An 18,011-nucleotide genomic window follows, 5' to 3' on the forward strand; every position below is an offset into this window, starting at 1 on the left:
CTAGGCTTAAGTACAACTGTAGAATATTTTCCCTGCTTTGACTTTTGTGCAAAAGACATAGTGCTACGTGAAGAGCCTGTGTCACACTTGAGTTTGCTAAGGGTCACACAGCACTTGATGCCACAGACAGTGACTTAGCAGCCAGTCTGCCATCCACATTAATTTGGAGTTCCCTATTAGTCTTGTTGCCCACGGGGGTTACCTGCAGTTTGGGAATGAGAAACTGAAAGGGCTTCCAAGTTATGACTTTTATTATGCTTTAAAATACCAAATATACCTCAAAACTGAGTAAGGGTGGGGGGGATACAGTGTTTAGATACATTCAGTCTATAAAAATTAATAGTTTAATGATTTGGTTTTAATCATTTGCAGGCTGTAATAAAAAGCTTGGAGATCTGGTAGCACTGCAAAAATTATCTTTGTGACTTTCACCAAAAATGTAATATTCAGAATAGACCTGTTTCTGTATTCTTAAGAAAAGTAATTTTTATGTGGTGTTTATGGTAGCTGCTTTCTTTCAGAGATCTCTGGATTACCGAGTCCTTAATAATGGAACAGTGTTTAACTTAGTCCCAACTGAGATACAAACGGAATCTTTTTTAACTTTCTTCTTTCTGAGTGCTGCTACAGACCAGTGATGGAGATGGTGATTTCAAACACTCAGCAACAAGCAGTGTCTCATTCCTTTGTCTTATTTTGTCAGGTTTTGGATTCCACATCTCTTTAAGCTGTTGGAATGAAGGCTAATCAGGCAGGGTATTTAGTTGTACAGATGAGCTTATGTTGCAGCCCTACTCTCTTCTCCAGAGTGAAGAGTATGAAGATTTTAACATGAACTGCAAATTGCTTTTTCCTTTCAGGAGAAACGAGAATGTGTTTCGAGACAGGAATACAAGAAGCTTGGAGGGGCGAAGCTGACTCATCTGAACCCCGGAAACTATTCTGCTAGAGTTCAGGCCACATCATTGGCTGGAAATGGATCTTGGACTGAGCCAGTCTCTTTCTATGTACAGCCCAAATGTAAGACCAGTATTGCTTGGCTGTGTCCATCTGGGGACTTGACTTTTTGAAAATTCCTAAGGTTTACTTGCATAACTCTGAATACTCTTACCTGTTGATGTGTTTTGGAAATTCCTCTTTGTTCTACTTTCTGACAGTTGTTTATAAGCAACAGGTGTATTGGAGGTGTGGTCCTTTTGTTGCATGCATTGCACATATATGAGGTGCAGCCAGGTGATGGGTGCATAGAGTTCACTACTGTGGCTCTCTCTGATGCCCACCTCACAGTCCTGTGTAATGTTAGGAGTTAAATGCTGGAGTTAAATTGTGCAGAAACTGTGATAATCTGCACACCTACTTTGAATTGCAAAGTGATTTAAGAACCAGTGATCTGTTAAGATTTGACCTGGCAGATTTTATTTAAATATCAGTATGATTTTTTTATACTTTAGAATTGATCTTAGGCACGTTGTGATAAAGATGGTACTAATGAAACGGGATACTGCTCCTGAGAATGGTAGCAATTTAGGTTTTGGAAGAATAGCTCTGCACAGGGTACACGGAGACCTTCTCCAAGCAGTTGTATCCACAGAAAATTAAACTCCAAACCAACGTGAATATCTTCTGAAGTACGAGCAATTGCAAGGTGAACAAAAGGTGGTGGAAAAGAAAGGTTAATATACAAGTGAACAACCGCGTATTGTTCACTGAGGAATGTAAGTCTTCAAGCATAACATGTGAAACCAAACTCCAGACAGACGCTGTTCTGTACAAAGTTAATGCTTTTCAATCTCTGTTCTCTTGTTCCACTCATCTGCAGTCAGGGAGTGTTTCTGAGTACATTTTTCCACATCAGACAAGAAAATGAGTACTTTGATTTCTCCCGTGTATGGAAATATACTTGAGTGGGTTTTGAATGTTTCTTTGTTAATGGAGATTTTATAGAAACCTTAATACAATTGTTTTCTTGTTGGTTGCAGCAGCAAACTATGACAATTTCCTCCATTTGATAATTGTGCTCCCCATTGCTTTCCTGCTCATCATTGGGGGTTTGCTGATAATGCTGTATGTCTTTAACAAGAAGAGGTGAGTTATATTTGTGGTTGAAGCTAAACTGCAGGAGGGGAATGCTTATTTTCAAATCTGTGTCTGTGGAGCAAGTTAGAAAATAAAAAGTGAAATAGCTTTCAGAGTACTTGAGAAGCTCAAGTGGATTCAGCCTTGTTGGTGTGTAGAAGGAGGTGGTGTAGAGTTACTGCCAGTATCTGCCTGCTGCTTGGGATGCAAAAGGGCTTTTTATTACAGTATCATGTTTGAAGGGGAAAAGGAGGGGTTGTCAGGAAGATACCCAGTGATGGCAGATGTGTTGAACCTTTATAATCAGATGCTTTGAAATGCAGGTTGCTCTATAAACTTAGTTCAAGTCAGTGATTTCTTGCAAATTCTGAAGTCTATACATAATAATGTTTGTATGCTGGACAGAACATTCAATTGATTTGTTTTCCTTAGTGTTGTACTTAAATAACTGGGTTTTTTTTAAAAAATTATTTATTTAATTGAAATACATAATGAGAACTTAGCAGAAGTCAGTGCAAATGTTCTCCCTTGCAACTTTTTAAGTGTGGAGCTTTTTTGTTACACCTACTTTTAAATTATGCTCATTGAGTATCTCATTATCTCCAGCTCTCATCCCTTTATGTGCACACTGTAATCTCAGTTCCCAAGCACCACAGAAAAGGCTTTGCACTACAGAAAGGGTTTTGCCTCAAGTGATGTGAGGCACCTGCTTGGCCTTCCCATGTCCTCTCTGGAGTGAAGTAACTGATACCTCATCCTTCTTTAAATTGTTGTTCTAGCACACAAAAATGTTTTCCTTGGTTTTCTGAAGTCTGATTAATAATTTTATTTGTACTGCTTGCCCCCTGCAAGAACTCATACAACTCTCACTAAATGTCTTATTCTGAAAATCACACCAGTAAAATAAAATAATAGAAACAATTTATAAAGTAGTTGAATAGAAGAAACCCAACTAAAAAAAGCCTTGTTCTTTGCTTGATCACTTATGTTTCATAGTAGAAAGCAGGTGATGTTGAAGCCACAAGTCTCCTGGGTGTATCAGTGCACAGCTGCCTTTCTTAAAGGAAGTTTGCCCAGCAGCTGAAAGTACCGTGTGTTTACACTTCTCTGTACCACATCAGCACCAGAAAAGACTGCAGGTTTCCTGGGAAAAATGTTCTGAGCTGTTTTCCTATTGATTATGGGAAGTAGAATAAGAATGTGATTTGTCTTCTTTCTCTGAAAAGCTCTCCACGTACAGTAAATACTTCATGGTTGTGCAAACAGTGGAAAAGCTGTAGAATAGGCAGTCTGCAATTATTTGAGTTTAAAGATTAAAAAAGAAAAAAAATATTTCAACAGGAACAGTGACAGACTGGGCAACGGAGTACTTTATGCATCTGTGAACCCTGAGTACTTCAGTGCTTCGGATGGTAAGTGTGGCCTGAGCCTCTGTGTGCTCACTTCTGTATGCTCTGTTTGTGTCTGACTTGAGAAGGTATGAAACCCTTGCAAAGGGATGTGGTAAAACTTCTTTCTCTTCATTGTATCTGCACACCCATGGTTAATTCATAGGCAGTTGTACGTGAATGTTGTCTGCCTACTGAAACTGGGGAGTTTCTGAAGTTTTTCCTGGAGTTTAAGCTGAGATTAACTTGGGTGGGTTTCCCTTTCAGAGCATTGTCTACTTAGGCAGTAATTTTGTTTCTAGAATGAAGGAAAAATTCATAAATTCTGTGTCTTCACTATTTGTCCTTTTGAGCCCCGTTCTGACCTATTGGAACAAGCTCACCACTTGCTTGGCTTGCTGCTTGCCAGTCATAACGTGTGGCAATTCTGTGTTAAAATGAGCACAGCCGTTGTAATGTAATCTCCATTTTCTTTTCTCTTTAGTATCTGGAATATAGAAGTCAGTTACTCTTTGACTAAAAAGCTTTTTCAAACTAGTTTCACGTTGACCAAGCAGGTTTGTACTTGATGCAAATGACAACATTCTGTGGAATATGTAACATGGGTAATGTTTCTTTGAATGAAAGAATAAAAATGGAAGAAGGTGCTGGAAATGGCAGCTAATGGGCTTTCCTCTTGCTTAGCTACTAAATTGGAAAGTTTTGCTTAAAGTGGTTCTGGTTGCCTCCAAATGAGGTTGTTTGCCACTGGTAGAATAAATAACTCTTTCCTTTATTCCGGTGAAGAAACAAAAGCATCTAATGTGCCCATTGAAAGCTTGAGGGGAATGGTGTAGTATGAGATTCTTACACTGCCAGAAGCATCTTCTGAAGGTGTGGGGGTGCTGCTGAGAGCTAGCACAGAACTTTGTTACCCAGAGGACTGGATGCTGGGCTTGTATGACTGGCAGCATACCTGAGGAAATGTAACTGCACCAATGGTTTGGAAGACTGCAGAAAATTTCCATCAGGATAATGGTGAAGGTGTCCAGTGTCAAATAAAAAGCAAGAATTAAAACTGATCTCAGGATCAGTTGAAGATGAAGGCTTATTGTTCATTAGGATTGTTTAGTTTCAATTTCTTGCTTGTATACATAATTCTGGACCTTGAATTTATTTCACCTGATGTAAAACATGATGAAATTCCTCACTGGAACAGGGAGGTGGTGGAGTCTCCTGCTCTGGAGATGTTCAAGACCTGCCTGGATGCCGACCTGTGTGACCTGCTGTAGGGAACCTACTTTGGCAGGGGGGTTGGACTCGATGATCTCTGGAGGTCCCTTCCAACCCCTACAATTCTGTGATTCTGTGAAAATCATACAGGAAACAAATGAACAGAAAGCAAAACAACAAAAAAACACATAGGTTTTTGTATGTCTGTCTTATTCTCCTGTACTTCACTTGTTGCAGAGGGGTTTGCTGCTTGTGCTGTAGATAAACTCCTTGGCAGGTCCTGTGCTGGCTGCTCCTGAGCAGCAGCAGGAGCTGAATGACCCTGGTTGTGCGCATTGTGTTCCTTATTTTTATCCCATTCTGCCAGTCCCTTTGCATCCGTCTACACATTCCTTTTAAGATGTATTTGTATGCAAATGATCTGCCTGTCTCTGTATGGGAAAGTGGAATATTTGCATGCATCATTCAGGGGCTCAGCATTATGGCCAGCGTTGCTTATGGTAAAATTGTTCAGACAACTGATATCATAAAGTGACCCCGGTGTTTAGGAAAACAGAACGTGATGGCGTGTTCTCTCTCTGCTTAGTGTACGTTCCAGACGAATGGGAGGTGCCCCGCGAGAAGATCACCATGTGCCGGGAGCTTGGGCAAGGCTCTTTTGGGATGGTGTATGAGGGAATAGCCAAGGGAGTGGTGAAGGATGAGCCGGAGACCCGGGTGGCCATCAAAACAGTCAATGAGTCTGCAAGCATGCGTGAGAGGATAGAGTTCTTAAATGAGGCCTCGGTGATGAAGGAGTTCAATTGTCACCATGTGGTAAGTCATGAACGTGTAACCAGGCGGGCTGATACGGCCGTGGTGCTTTGAGGGCGGGAGGGTGTTTGGGGCATGTCCTCACTGGATGAAGAGGTGCTTGGATTTTAGCTTCAACTCGGCAGCGTTAGAATATTGCTGTTCAGCAGGAGTCAGAGAGAAAATAAATCTGCCTCCGGACGCATCCCACTGGTTCGTGGGTGTCTGGGGCTACGTATCACATGAATAAATGCTTACTGCATTTCAGTTGGTGGGATCTGGAGCTGAGTGTTTGTTTTTCCTCTTCCAGGTTCGCCTGCTAGGTGTTGTTTCTCAGGGCCAGCCTACCCTAGTTATCATGGAGCTGATGACACGTGGGGACCTCAAAAGTTATCTGAGATCATTGAGGCCAGACACAGAGGTGAGTCACAACTTGTTGGATTTTGTTTATTTATTTCTTTGCTCAAAATCATCTTGAGCAAAAAGGCATCATGTCAGAGGGAGCAGGCAGTTAGCCTTTCTTGCCCTTGTCCTTAAGCTGTAAGCACAAAACATGCTGCTGTGTGATCTGCAACACTTCTTTTTGATGTGGTAATTACTGCAAATAGCCCAGTGTGCTGTATGGAATAGGCTCTGTCTTGTGGTACTGAGTCTGATTTTCCATGTTTGAATTAGATCTCTTGTCTAACCTAATTCTTGTCAAGAGGTTGAAAAGATTGGCTTGTTGAAGTATACATGTTAGGATAATTGTTTCGTGTTCTGTATCCTGCCTGTTGCCTCTGCTGGAAAATAATTACAAATAAGGCCTATTTAAAAAACCAGTGTGCTTGCTAATACACGAACGTACTTCAACATGTAGGCCATCTGTCTAACAGCTAAAATTGCCCCTTATGATGTAGGGTCTGAAAAATGATACTGAACGTTGAAAACATAGTAGACATTGTAGAGAATGAACCCAGCAGTTTTCTTTTGCCATTGGTGGAATAATCTAGAATTTCTGGCACGAGTAATTTAAAGGAACAGAATATGAGTATATGGTTATGTGCAACAGAGAATACATGTGGTATGAATGGAGAACACTGAACATATCAAATAGCTGAAGCAATTGGATGCAGAAAATGTCCAGGCTGAATAAACTATTTAAGCTCTTCAGGTGTAAGAAAAAACACTGCTGTACTATAAAGTCTTTCTTGTTTGTATTCCGTATAATAGCATGGCCAATGGCTACTAAAAAAGAGCTGTTTGGGTGTTCTGTCTGTAAACCAGTTTGTTATGCCCAGTTTTCCCTCTAAGCAGGTGCTACAGTGCTCATCATTTTAAAAAGTATGTTGCAGTTTGGTATGGAAATAAGTTTTTTTCTTTTTTTCTTTTCCCCTTACATGTTTTGTCTTCTTAATCCTGCTCAGAGTAATCCTGGCCAAGCGCCTCCAACTCTGAAGAAGATGATTCAAATGGCAGGAGAGATTGCTGATGGGATGGCTTACCTCAACGCCAACAAATTTGTTCACAGAGATCTTGCGGCGAGGAACTGCATGGTGGCAGAAGATTTCACAGTGAAAATCGGAGGTGTGTTTTTTGATGTTTACAGGAATGAAAAGCATCACCCTGAAAAATCAACATCTTAGAGGGTGTTTTAGTTGTTTTTAAATCTGTTTTTGAAATCTTGTTGAGCTTAGTTCTAGTTTCTGCAGAATGAATTATGTTTCATATGAAGGCTAGCTGTGATTTAAGATGTGTGAGCAGTCAGCGTTGATTTGAAACTCTTGGAATACCTCTCCTTGCTGTTGTTCCATTGAGGAAGTAGCATAGCATGTGGGCTTAAAAGGAGCGGGTGAGGCAGCGATTTGAGGGGCAGATGCTGCAGACATCTGGGTGTATGGCACAGTTACCACTGTGTGTCATTTGCTCTTCTGTTAACGCGCAGAAATAATTCTACCTCCTGTTTATTGATTCAAGAAAAACAATTTTAGGATTATTTTAAAGCATATCTGAATTAGACATGGAATGTAAGGCTTGATTTCAGCTGGATGCTTTCCAGTGTGAACTGGAGTGCTGCTTTCCAGACAACAGAATGGCTTTTCCTCTGCTCTGCTGTTAGAACACCACTTATTTTCCCCCTTCACCATTCCTTCAAAACAGTGTCAGATGAGTTTTTTCAGACTTCCCTCCAGAGAGTGATTTTTGAGCTTTTGGCTGTTTTTAAGTTGTGCATATTAAAATAGCATGTATGGTAACAGCCTTCTGCTCTAGGAAACTAATTCTTTTTCTTTGAGCTTAACTCAGCTATTCTGATAATTTGTGTAAGTAATCCTGTCATTTGGGAGAAAGAAAATATGATTTCATTTTGAGTCAGTTAATTAGGAAATGAGATCTTTGGGGAATTATGTACATTTTCTGCAGGTTTGAGGAAGTCAGCCTTAAATCCTTTCCATTTCAGTGTTCCTACCCCAGCATGTTTTACAGTTCTGTGATTTGAAGGTGGTGTGTTGTCCTCCCTTTAACATGGTGCATAGTTACCCAAAAAGCATTTCATGAAATATGCTGCACTGCTCTTGTTCATGTGCCTGTATTAAAAATCCCTTCATATGGACACAGTCTGGGAACATCTTGGCTGGAACACGCCAGATCAGACTGCTTAGATCTCAAAGGAGAAGCTTGGTGTTGTGCTGTCCTACGCTCATTGTATTGTGTCTTAAAAGAATTTTCCTTCCTGCGGGGGGGTAAGATCAGCCTGGCGTGTGGGAGTGATGGAATGGCTGCACAGATGGGGCTGTTAGTCAGGATCACTGGGGTATCAGCAGCTCTAGCAGGTAAGGAATGAGAAAGATCAATGGTCTCTCATTCAAGCCGTGGACTTGTAATAATGACTGTGAGAACTGATTAAGCTGGAGGATTTCTCTCTTCACTCCACATTTCCAGGACAAAAAATGATAAACTGAATTTTGTCCGAGCCCTTCTGTTTCAGCAGATAGCATTTAATTTAGTAAGCAGTTCAATCACACGTGATTTACTAAATGTTTGTTAATATTTGGAAGTGAAGTTGCTTACGTGAGTAGGCTCGTAGAAGGCCCAGCCAGGCTGTGTGCATCAAACTGATGGCATGGAAAAAACTGGAAGGAGTGAGTGCCAGTCAGATGGTGTTAGGCCAAGCCTTGCAAGTGCTTACGTATTTCCAGCTAAGGGCATGACACGTGTAACTGGGAGTGTGGCTTTAACAGTGGTCTGCATTAGTCATAGGTGAATAGCTTAATCCTCTGTGGAATTTGAGGTAGAATATTATGTAGGAACTGAAAACTTGCTTTGGAGAAAGGAAAAAGTGAGAGAAGCGCTTCCGTCAAAATGTGAGATTCTTTAATTAAGGCAGTAGGATAAGTAATAAATATTTGCGTTCTTTAAACAGGATAAGTAATAAGAGAGTTATTTGCATTCTTTAAAAAGAAAAAGAAAAACACTGAACTATTGAGCGGATTAGTGAGGATGTGAACGTCAGAAGATATAACTTACTGCAAGGCTTGGACATAAACCGTGGAACTTTCCTTAATAATCTATTTAAGTCATTCAGAGCTGATCTGGATCCAGCTCTGACCGCTGATGTCTGTGGTAAAAATGCCTGCTGGTTTTGCTGGGAGAAAAGGCAGCCAGCCCAGGCAGGCAGGTAAAGGCTCTGCTGACAGGTGGAAGATTCTTTGTACCAAACTGTGGTCATCTGCTGATGACAGTGGCTTGTAGTAAACTGAAATGTTAGTTGTTTCATCATGCAGACTAACACAACTTGTGCCTTCTAGATTTTGGTATGACAAGAGATATCTACGAGACAGATTATTACCGGAAAGGAGGGAAAGGTTTGCTGCCTGTCCGCTGGATGTCCCCGGAATCACTGAAGGATGGAGTCTTCACGACGCACTCCGATGTCTGGTAACAAAAAAGGGGTTTTGAAAAAGCAGTTTTAGCCCTTTTCTTTCTGGTCTCTGCTCTTGTTTTCCAGGATTTAATTAAGTATCCTGCTTCTTCTGGCTCCTCAAATGTAGCTCTGGTTATCCACTGCAAAGCTTTTTACTTTCTGTTGTTTCTGTTGCAAAAATCAAGGGCTCATGAGGTTATTCTGCCCTCAGAGGCAGAGCCTTAAATGGATTTCCAAAGCTGGAGGTGCAGCTTAATTCTTGCTGTGAGTTGTAAAATCATTTGTGCAGTGAAGAACATTACCTTCACCTGGAAGAGCAAGTTGTCGTTTTTCAAATTGCCCTCCTTCAAGAAAAGCATTCTAAGTTGCCAAGAATATGGAAAGGTTCATGGCGCTGACCTGCTTTTCTATCAAAACCTTCTGTGTAAATAGCTCCACTTTCCTGCAGACGGTTTGTGTACACTACCAATTTTTTTCTTTGGAGCTCTCCCTCGTGTGCATTCTCCTCCATTTGGGGCTTTGTTTGCTTGTTTTATATACCGCAAGATGCGGAAATAGGTTTTTCTTTAAAAGCACATTGCTTAGTTGCTGTATCTATGAAGTTATTAATAGAGGCATTCAGGAAATTTCAAAATAAACTTCTTAGTAGAAATAATACTCTGGAACATTCCTCTCTCCCTCTCACCCCCACCCCCCCACTGCTTCTTTCTGCTTTTGCAGAAAGACAGAGAGGCCTTGGCAAAAGATGAATGTGTACTGGCAAAACCTCTGCCTCTACTCAGACTTTTATGGTTTCTCTGCCTCCTTAACAAGATGTTTTTACTGCTGATTTGTTACAGAATTGGCAGCTGAATGCCTCCAAGTGCCTAAAAGTCAGTTGAAATGGTATTTTAGTAGTAAACTGCGTTTTCTTTAAACAGCTTGAGGATTTTGGAGTCAGTGGGCTGCGATCCACGGCATCAACTTCAAAAAACAAGTGGAAAAGCACAGTATCAGAATGTTACTTCAGTTATTGTGCTTTTTTTTTTTTTTTCCCCTTCTCCATATGGCTAATAACTTATGTATCCAGTAACCTCAAAGTTTGAATTCAATGAAAATATCCACTTTGAGTTGGAGGGGAAGCCCTCATCAGCCATTCACCTAACAGAACCACGCTTCTGGCAGTTCCTCTGTAGTAAAACAATTCTGGGACTTGTAATGGCTTCACAGAGCAGACAGATCTGAAATACATCACTAGAAAAATCCCCAGATTTACAAGTGAATTTAGCTTAGAGTGAAGAGCTGGCAGATCTGCCTCTTCTAACCACCAAACAGGAACTTCCAAGTCCAGCCCTCATCTTCAGCCTTTGTTTCATGTCTGTAGCAGAGCAGCTGTTCAGCTTTGTTGATGTATTGCTGTTGTTCATGCAAATTTTCCTATTCACCTGCAACTCCTAGGTGGTGTTTCTGTTTAAAGTGGACTTGGATTCCAGAACACACAAAAATAACAGATGAGATGCAAAGTCAAGCGTCAGTACTGAATTTGTGCTTCAGTTGTTGCAGGAAGTGTATGTTGTTCTCTTAGAGTTAACAAAAGAGTGTTCTTTGTGCAAAGCAAGACTGATCAAACTGTATTGCATTTTAGTAGTGGGACATGGAACGTATTGTAGCCAGACTACTGCAGATGTCCCATAAAGGAAAGCAGCTCACTGACAGGAGTGCTGGAAAACGTAGGGGAGAAAAGTCAGATCTGACAGATCCGTAGTTGTAAGCATAGAAGGAGGAAAACATCAGCTGCTGGACTGCAGCTCTACAGATCTCGTCAGCACTTCGCTTTCCTCTTGGCGTGGTTTGTGACTGGTGAAGTGATATTTTTCCTAAAATTCAGCTCGTGTGGGGATGCTGCCTTGAGGAACAAAGCGGCTGGTTCCACACGAGGATTAGAATGTGTAATGCTTGCATTTGCCACATATCCATGGATAGAGATGGTCTTAATTTTTAATTCAGATCAAAAATTTCCAGTGTTTCCTTCTAGTTTGCTTCTCAGTAACTTTTAGTTGTGTACCTTGAAGGCCTCTTCATCCCCATGAATAATCACCTGAGTCTCTGTGTTGAAGTTGCTTTATGAAAACTTGCTGAGCTTATGAAGACTTTTTGAGGGGCCATTCATGGTTTTTTTCAAACAATATATTAAAAAAAAAAAAAGTAGATAGTTCTTTTCTGCCTCTTTGGTAGGAAATTGTGACATCTGGTTCCGTGTTCTTAGAGATCAGTTTTAGGAGCCAAAATGTCAAAAAGACAAAACTGCAAGTGGTCAGAGTGCAAGATTTATAAGCTGTAAGGTGAAATGGCAAACTGTACAAGTGTCTGGAGGTTTTTAAGGGTGGAGCTTTATTTTGGCAATTCATTCTTTTGTTGCTTTCCAGGCTGAAGAATGAGGTAATTAGACAAGAGTGTTGTTGTTGTAGTTGGAAAGAACACTTGTTGTGTAGGAGAACATTTTAAAATGAGTGTAATACTGTTCAGGATGAGGGTGTGCTTTTGTAAATAGGTCTTCAGCATCTTGCATTCTTCCTGAGATAGTGGTTGCCTTGAAGGAGCAGTGTAAGTGTACTTGTTATGGTGATGTGGCTAGGAGGTGTGCAGAACTTGCTCTCCTTATTCCTGCAGCGATCAAAGCAGCTTCAAAGCCACCAAGGTGCTGAACTGACCCTCTGTTCCTGCCTCCCCTGAAAGGCTAACAGCTGCAGGTCTGTCTGTGGCTTCTGGCTTCAGTTACAAGCCACTTCAGATCCAGTGTATTACAGAAAGGTAAAAACCTCTGTTCCATGACCAGCTAATAGTGCTGGACCCCTGGTTGCACAGCAGCGTCCTGTTGGAGCTGTGCTTCTGTGTCTGAACTTGACTCAGCATTTTAGCCGCAGAAGACAAGACAGCAGCTAGATTTGTTCATTGCGCAGCAGCTCTAAAAGTAGATGACTGTTCAATGCAGGGCAGACAATTTGATCCGTCTGCTCAATAAACTAATTTTAAATTGGGGCATTTTTAGAAAGTGTCGATATTTACATCTGAACTCTCCAGTTACATAATTGTGTTTATCTTTATTCACCAGTAATCAGTTTGTCTTATTAGACCAACTTCTTGTTTTTCGCTTCTACTGTCCTTTGTAGTTAGCTGGGAATAGCTAGGAGCTCTGTTTCAGGATGTTGCTAAAGGAGTAGCTGGGTTTCTTAGTGGGACTTAGCTGTACTGCTGAAGCAGCAAAGTGTAGGGCCTTTGTTCAAGGAGCTGGAGAACATTTCTGCTGCTTCTCAGCCTTTTTCACAGATCACTTCCATTAGTTGTTTCTGTATTTCAAATGCCTTGATCCTTACTTTGCATTTTTTACTTAAAATGTGGAGGAAATCAGAGCAGAGAGACAAATGGGAAGTATTGCTCAGTTTCTGCCTGGGGAACGGAAGCAAACCTGGTTGGTTTGCTTCTAAAGGGGAGGCAGCTGAGATACAAGTGTGGTGGGTGCGTTTACTGTTTAGCTCTTTGCTGCCTGGAATGGTAAGGAAAAATTGAAGCTTTGAAATGAAATTTGTGTGACTCGAGGATTTCTGACAAAAAGCAGCTTGCACTGGAAAGAAAGCTTAGAGTTCTGCTTCACTGTCAGCTCAGCTGCTATCAGCAGTGCCTGAAAGATGTCACATGCAGACTTTGGGTTTCATTTCTTTAATGCACAGAGTTGCTATTTTTCCCTTGCTGTCTCTGTCACTTTGGGACTGGTGGTTGTTCTTTAAAAAACCATCTCTCCAGCAGCTCTCCAACCTACACAGGAGGTTGATAGGAGCAGTATTCTTTTTCCTTCTTCCCTTACCTGCATCTTTCCTTCTCTGCTGTTCTTCCTACCTCCCAGGGTGCCTTGAATCTGAACTCAGAGCTGTGGGAGAGGGAAATTAGGTTTGTGCAGATCGTCCAGACAAGTGCCCAGCTTAGCTGTCCTCTGAATTAGGAGGCTTCTGGTCAGTGCAAGGAGCCTGTGATGGCTTTTCTTACTGATCGACCTTTGCAGAACCGTTATAAACAAGCAGTGTTGGACTACTGAATAATGGTGATCAGCTCTCACCTGTAAGTTACGGTGTGAAAATTAAGAGATTTCTTTGTAAAAGGAAGCTCCCCCAGAAACCGACCTGCTCAGCGTCATCAACGAAAAATATCCTTGTAAACACTGCTTGGCTTTCTAAAGTTCTTTTGTTTTCCAGGTCTTTTGGTGTTGTACTTTGGGAGATTGCAACATTAGCGGAGCAGCCGTACCAAGGCATGACCAATGAGCAAGTGCTCCGCTTTGTGATGGAGGGAGGTCTGCTGGAAAAGCCAGACAACTGCCCTGATATGCTGTAAGTGTCTGCAGTTACCGTTGCCTGAGTGCTCAGCTTATTCTTCATGATCCCTTTGTGCCTGCTCCTGCCCTGTCTGCCACAGGAGAGGCTATTAAGATGTGACTGCAATGAAAGATGTGGTTGAACAGTCTCTGTCAATTTTCTGTTTTGTAGTAATTAGAGTTACCATCAAACACCTTTGCTTGTGGGCAGAATCTCACATTGGGCTCTTTAATAAGGAAGCAACACCCAATCTCTGTGTTCCTAACTAAATTTACATTTAATAACAGCTCATAAGCGTCATCTGCTGCAGTGGAAAATGTTGTACCTGTATCTTGTCTCTTCTGCTCCAAGGAAATCTGTTGGGGATTAGGAGAAAAAAGAGCTTAGCTATACTGTACTTAAACTCTATGCAATGCAAGTTTTCAGTTTGGCGTATAGATAAATGAATCCTTCGTTCCTGTGTCTGAAGCAGCTTTGGATCTGCCATGTTGGTCGCTGCTCATTGCATTTAGGTAAACAAGTCTGCCCAGCCAACAGTTTCCTGCCCTCTGAGCACAGAAAGAGGCACGCAGAAAAACCTTTGTGTCCCCCTCAAGCCCGCACAAAGCCTCACGGCCGAGCAGCATGCAGCGCAGCAGGCTTCGGTTTTTAGCTTTACATTGCTGAAATACTTCTGCTGGCTTTGGTGTGCAGCAGTTTCAGTTGTTCAGACTTTATTACTTTGATATACTTCCCAAACTGGCTTTTGGGAAGGAAATACTGCGTCTTGCACTTATTGAAATTTGTTGGAGGCCCGCAGAAGGGATACAATCACTTAAGGGCCTCAGCTGCTTGAGATTCTTAGGAAAAGAGCTTTTTTGGCTGGCCGGCTGGCTCTGGTTTCAGATGACAGGCAGTGTTGTTTTTGTTGTTTGAGGGGGGTGGGTGTATGTGCAAGGGGAGGTGTAGTGCCATGTGATTCCTCAGTTTCACATTCTTTCCTTTCCACGATGCTGTGGAGAATTTCTGGCAGGCGGATCGACCGGAGATTGTTTCACATGGTGAGCACAGTGTAATGGAGGCAGGGATGGGGCGGAACGGGGCTGTGAGGGGCTCTGGGTAAGGCTGCTGTGCTCCCCGAGTCAGCGGGGAAAAGTGAGCTCTGCAGTGAGAGCAAACTTGACAAGAGTTTCAGCCTCAGAAATTCCACATTTACCTGGGGCACGTGTGGTATGGGCAGGGCGAAGGGAAGCTCTCACTGCTGCAGCCCATCGTCTACTCGCCTTATTTCTTGAGACTATTTCTGTGCTCATGGGCACTGCTTTCACCAGGTCTGCTTGCAGGGTAACCAGCGTGTGCTTGCATTGCTGTAAACCAGCAAAAACCTTTTTTTGTGCCGATTTTAAATGAAGCTGCTCACAACTGATGGCTGTTAATGGCCATCAAAACTAGATGGACATGGCAGAGGGGCAGAATGAAAATACCTTCCTTTCATTTTAACTTCTCTCCATTGGAACAAGAAGCAGAACTAAGGCACATCCAGTTATCCAGATTAGTGATGTCTCTCTTATTTCGTCAGTAGAGCTGTGAAAAAAAGATCCTAACTTTGTCCAGATGCTGAAAGAAATTGAATGCATTGGCCTTAGAAGTGTATTGTGACTTGCTGTAGCTTCCTTTCAGCTTATTTTGTCTTTATATTAGGACAGTCTCTCTAGCCTGCTGAAATTCAACGAGGCTGTTAAGAGAATAGCAGTAGGGAGCTCCAAAAGTAATCTTTACCTTTTCTTCACCTATTGGGCATCCAAAGAACCTATTCTATGTACTGTAGTGCCTGGGGTTTTTTGCACACTTTCACTGCTTTTCCCATTGTCTGTCCTATTGGCCCCAGGTTGGGTGTAGGTGCTGTTTAGCCCTCAGCAACTGGTGCAATCACAGCTCGCTGTTACTGCTGGTAGGCAGGGAGCTGCCCTAGGGGCAGAGTTGCTTCTCTCCCTCCAGCTGTCTGTTTACCCACTCCTCAGTGTGGGACATTATTATTGAACCTACAGAAAGATGCTTGTGGCAGTTGCAAGCATGTATTCTCTGTGCTAGATACTGACCGTTCTATGGGACTTACTATTAGCTCACAGCATTAACTCAAGATGCCCAGAAAGCAAAGCCTGCCTGTTGTAGGCAAGTCAGCATACTTCTCTGATGCTCAGCAAACCAGAAGTGGAGCTAGGAGCATACGTGGTGGTAGGAGATGACTGCACATGTATTTTTTATTTAAATTGCTTTGACAGGTGAACAACTAAAATGTAATAAGGGGAGGATGGTATCTAATGTAGAAAACAAATTTACCTTTCTGAAGAGAGGGAGAAATATACTGACACAAAAATGTCCAGAACAGGTGGAGTAGGTGTTCTGCTGTGGGGAAGCGTGGATGAGAATAGAAGAATCTCTCTGCAACTGACACCGAACCGACTATTTTTAACCTTGCGGATGATGTGAGTGTTGACACAGCCGTGCACACTCCTGCCACAGCACAGCAGTTCTTGTAAGGGCCTCTTGTTGCCCCCTGTGTGAATGCTACGTGGTGCAAGCGGTCTTGGCCGTTCCATCTCTCCTAAGACTGCAATGCCTGTAATGCTTGTTAGTGGCTGTGCTTTGCTAACCCCTGCTAGCAGAGAGCCATCAGCTTTCCCAGCAGATCAGAGACCAAGGACACTTGAAGAACTGGAGGGGTTCTGTTCTGCAGCGTGGATGTATCAGATGGTTGTGCAAAGGTGGATTTTATGGCACAGTTGTCTTGTGGGTCAGAGAAATGGTAAATCACTGGGAAGGGGCTGAGCACAAAGAAGACGGTATTTCTGCAGGCTTTTCACTCTTGCACAGGGTGAAACAAGACTCAGCTCTGTTTATGCTACACCCTCTTGGCATAGTTTGCATGATTTTACAGACAGAACCATGCAGTAAGACAGATGGTTCAATAAGATGGTGCCAGGAGAAGCTTTGCTGTTTTTCTCTTCTTCCTGTGTAATAAGGAAAGTTTTTATGTACTACCATTGTTAGGCAGCATTTGTCAGGTGATGGCTGCGTTGCGAGAAGATTACAGCTGAGGCTCTCAGACAGTGCGTTCCCATGGGGCTTTTAGAAATTGTGTAGGTTGGAATTCCACGCTGCTTTTGAAGTAAGACTTGCTTCCCCCACGTGTAGATGGCTAGACTGTTTACGTAGTACTGATTTTTCCTTTGTTCCTGGCACTCACTTGGTTTGAGGGTCTGCTCTCAGAGGTGACACCAGCATGCAGCAGCAGCAGGGCAGGAGAGCTCGCTGCTCTTTTCTCTATCAAATCACGTCTGATGCAAAGCACAAGTGCACACTCAAATGGAATGCAACTTCTGTAGTAATTTTCCAGATATATATATATTTTTTAATGTCTCAGTGCAAGAAGTAACCGCACTTCTGCAGTGTTCTTTGAGCAAAAGATGCTTTAGGGTGGCGCTGGTTATTCCCCAGTCTAATGCCTCCAGCTTCCTCAGGCTCACTTGCCACCAGCCAGAAACACACTCGATAGAAGTAGTTGGGTTGTATTAGCAGCCTGCAAAGTCTTCCATTGTCTGCTGGAAAGTTTTTTTTAAGATAATGTAAACAAGGTCTTAGAGCCCACAGAGTTAAAAAGAAAAGAAATATCCTTTTATGGGAACTCTGTAGGGTTTTTAAATCTGGAATGGATTAAAAGAAACATCACATGTCCTTGTTTGTGCTGATGTCACATGCATTACTCCACTGCTTGTGGTATCTCCTTAGCATTGCCCTTAGGCCTCAGGGCGAAGTGCCAGTGAATATCCAGTGTTCTTGGCTCCAGCCGAGGCTGCTATTCAGGGACTCAGCAGTCAGCTGGAAAGGAAACAGCAATGAAGTAACAGAAATGGATTTTATATATTTATGTCTCAAGCTTTCCTCCTCGGCTGTGGGTGAGGGTGTAATACAGTTTTATAGTTTGGCTTCACTTTCGCTATGAAAGCCTCTTAAAGACTCGAAAACAAGCGATAGTTGAGCAGTGTTTTGTGTCTACGTGCCCGCTGCCATCCGGCGTTGAGGAGCGGGGCGCTCACACAGCACAGCCGGTTTTGCCAGCTTCTTTTGGGTGTCACAAGGCCGTGCTCAGGTGGTTGGCTTCTGTTCACACGGCGTTGTGCCAGCCGAGCTCTCGCTGTAATATTTGTGCATTCAAATGTACTTCAATTAAGATCACTTTTGTTTTGGTTGAAGTGCTCTCAGCAGTGTTTGCATCCCAAACACAGCAGCCTTCCCCGGTTTTGCTGGTTCTGGTCG

At 42.4% G+C, this 18,011-nt stretch overlaps 1 protein-coding gene across 2 annotated transcripts in view; it reads left to right on the plus strand.

Annotated features, from left to right (window-relative positions):
• Positions 1–18,011, plus strand: part of IGF1R (insulin like growth factor 1 receptor) — a 149,846-nt gene that overhangs the window by 123,067 nt on the left and 8,768 nt on the right. Inside the window, exons 13-20 of one of the 2 annotated variants that reach the window (XM_052671965.1) lie at positions 861–1,020; positions 1,980–2,085; positions 3,418–3,488; positions 5,263–5,492; positions 5,779–5,889; positions 6,875–7,034; positions 9,254–9,383; positions 13,596–13,730. In XM_052671965.1, coding sequence (XP_052527925.1) covers positions 861–1,020; positions 1,980–2,085; positions 3,418–3,488; positions 5,263–5,492; positions 5,779–5,889; positions 6,875–7,034; positions 9,254–9,383; positions 13,596–13,730 — 1,103 coding nt within the window. The remainder of the gene's footprint in view (positions 1–860; positions 1,021–1,979; positions 2,086–3,417; positions 3,489–5,262; positions 5,493–5,778; positions 5,890–6,874; positions 7,035–9,253; positions 9,384–13,595; positions 13,731–18,011) is intronic. The other variant, XM_052671966.1, reaches the window with a different exon arrangement.

Source organism: Tympanuchus pallidicinctus, unplaced genomic scaffold (assembly GCF_026119805.1).
Source record: "Tympanuchus pallidicinctus isolate F22 unplaced genomic scaffold, pur_lepc_1.0 scaffold12, whole genome shotgun sequence".
Classification (NCBI taxonomy): Eukaryota; Metazoa; Chordata; class Aves; order Galliformes; family Phasianidae; genus Tympanuchus; species Tympanuchus pallidicinctus.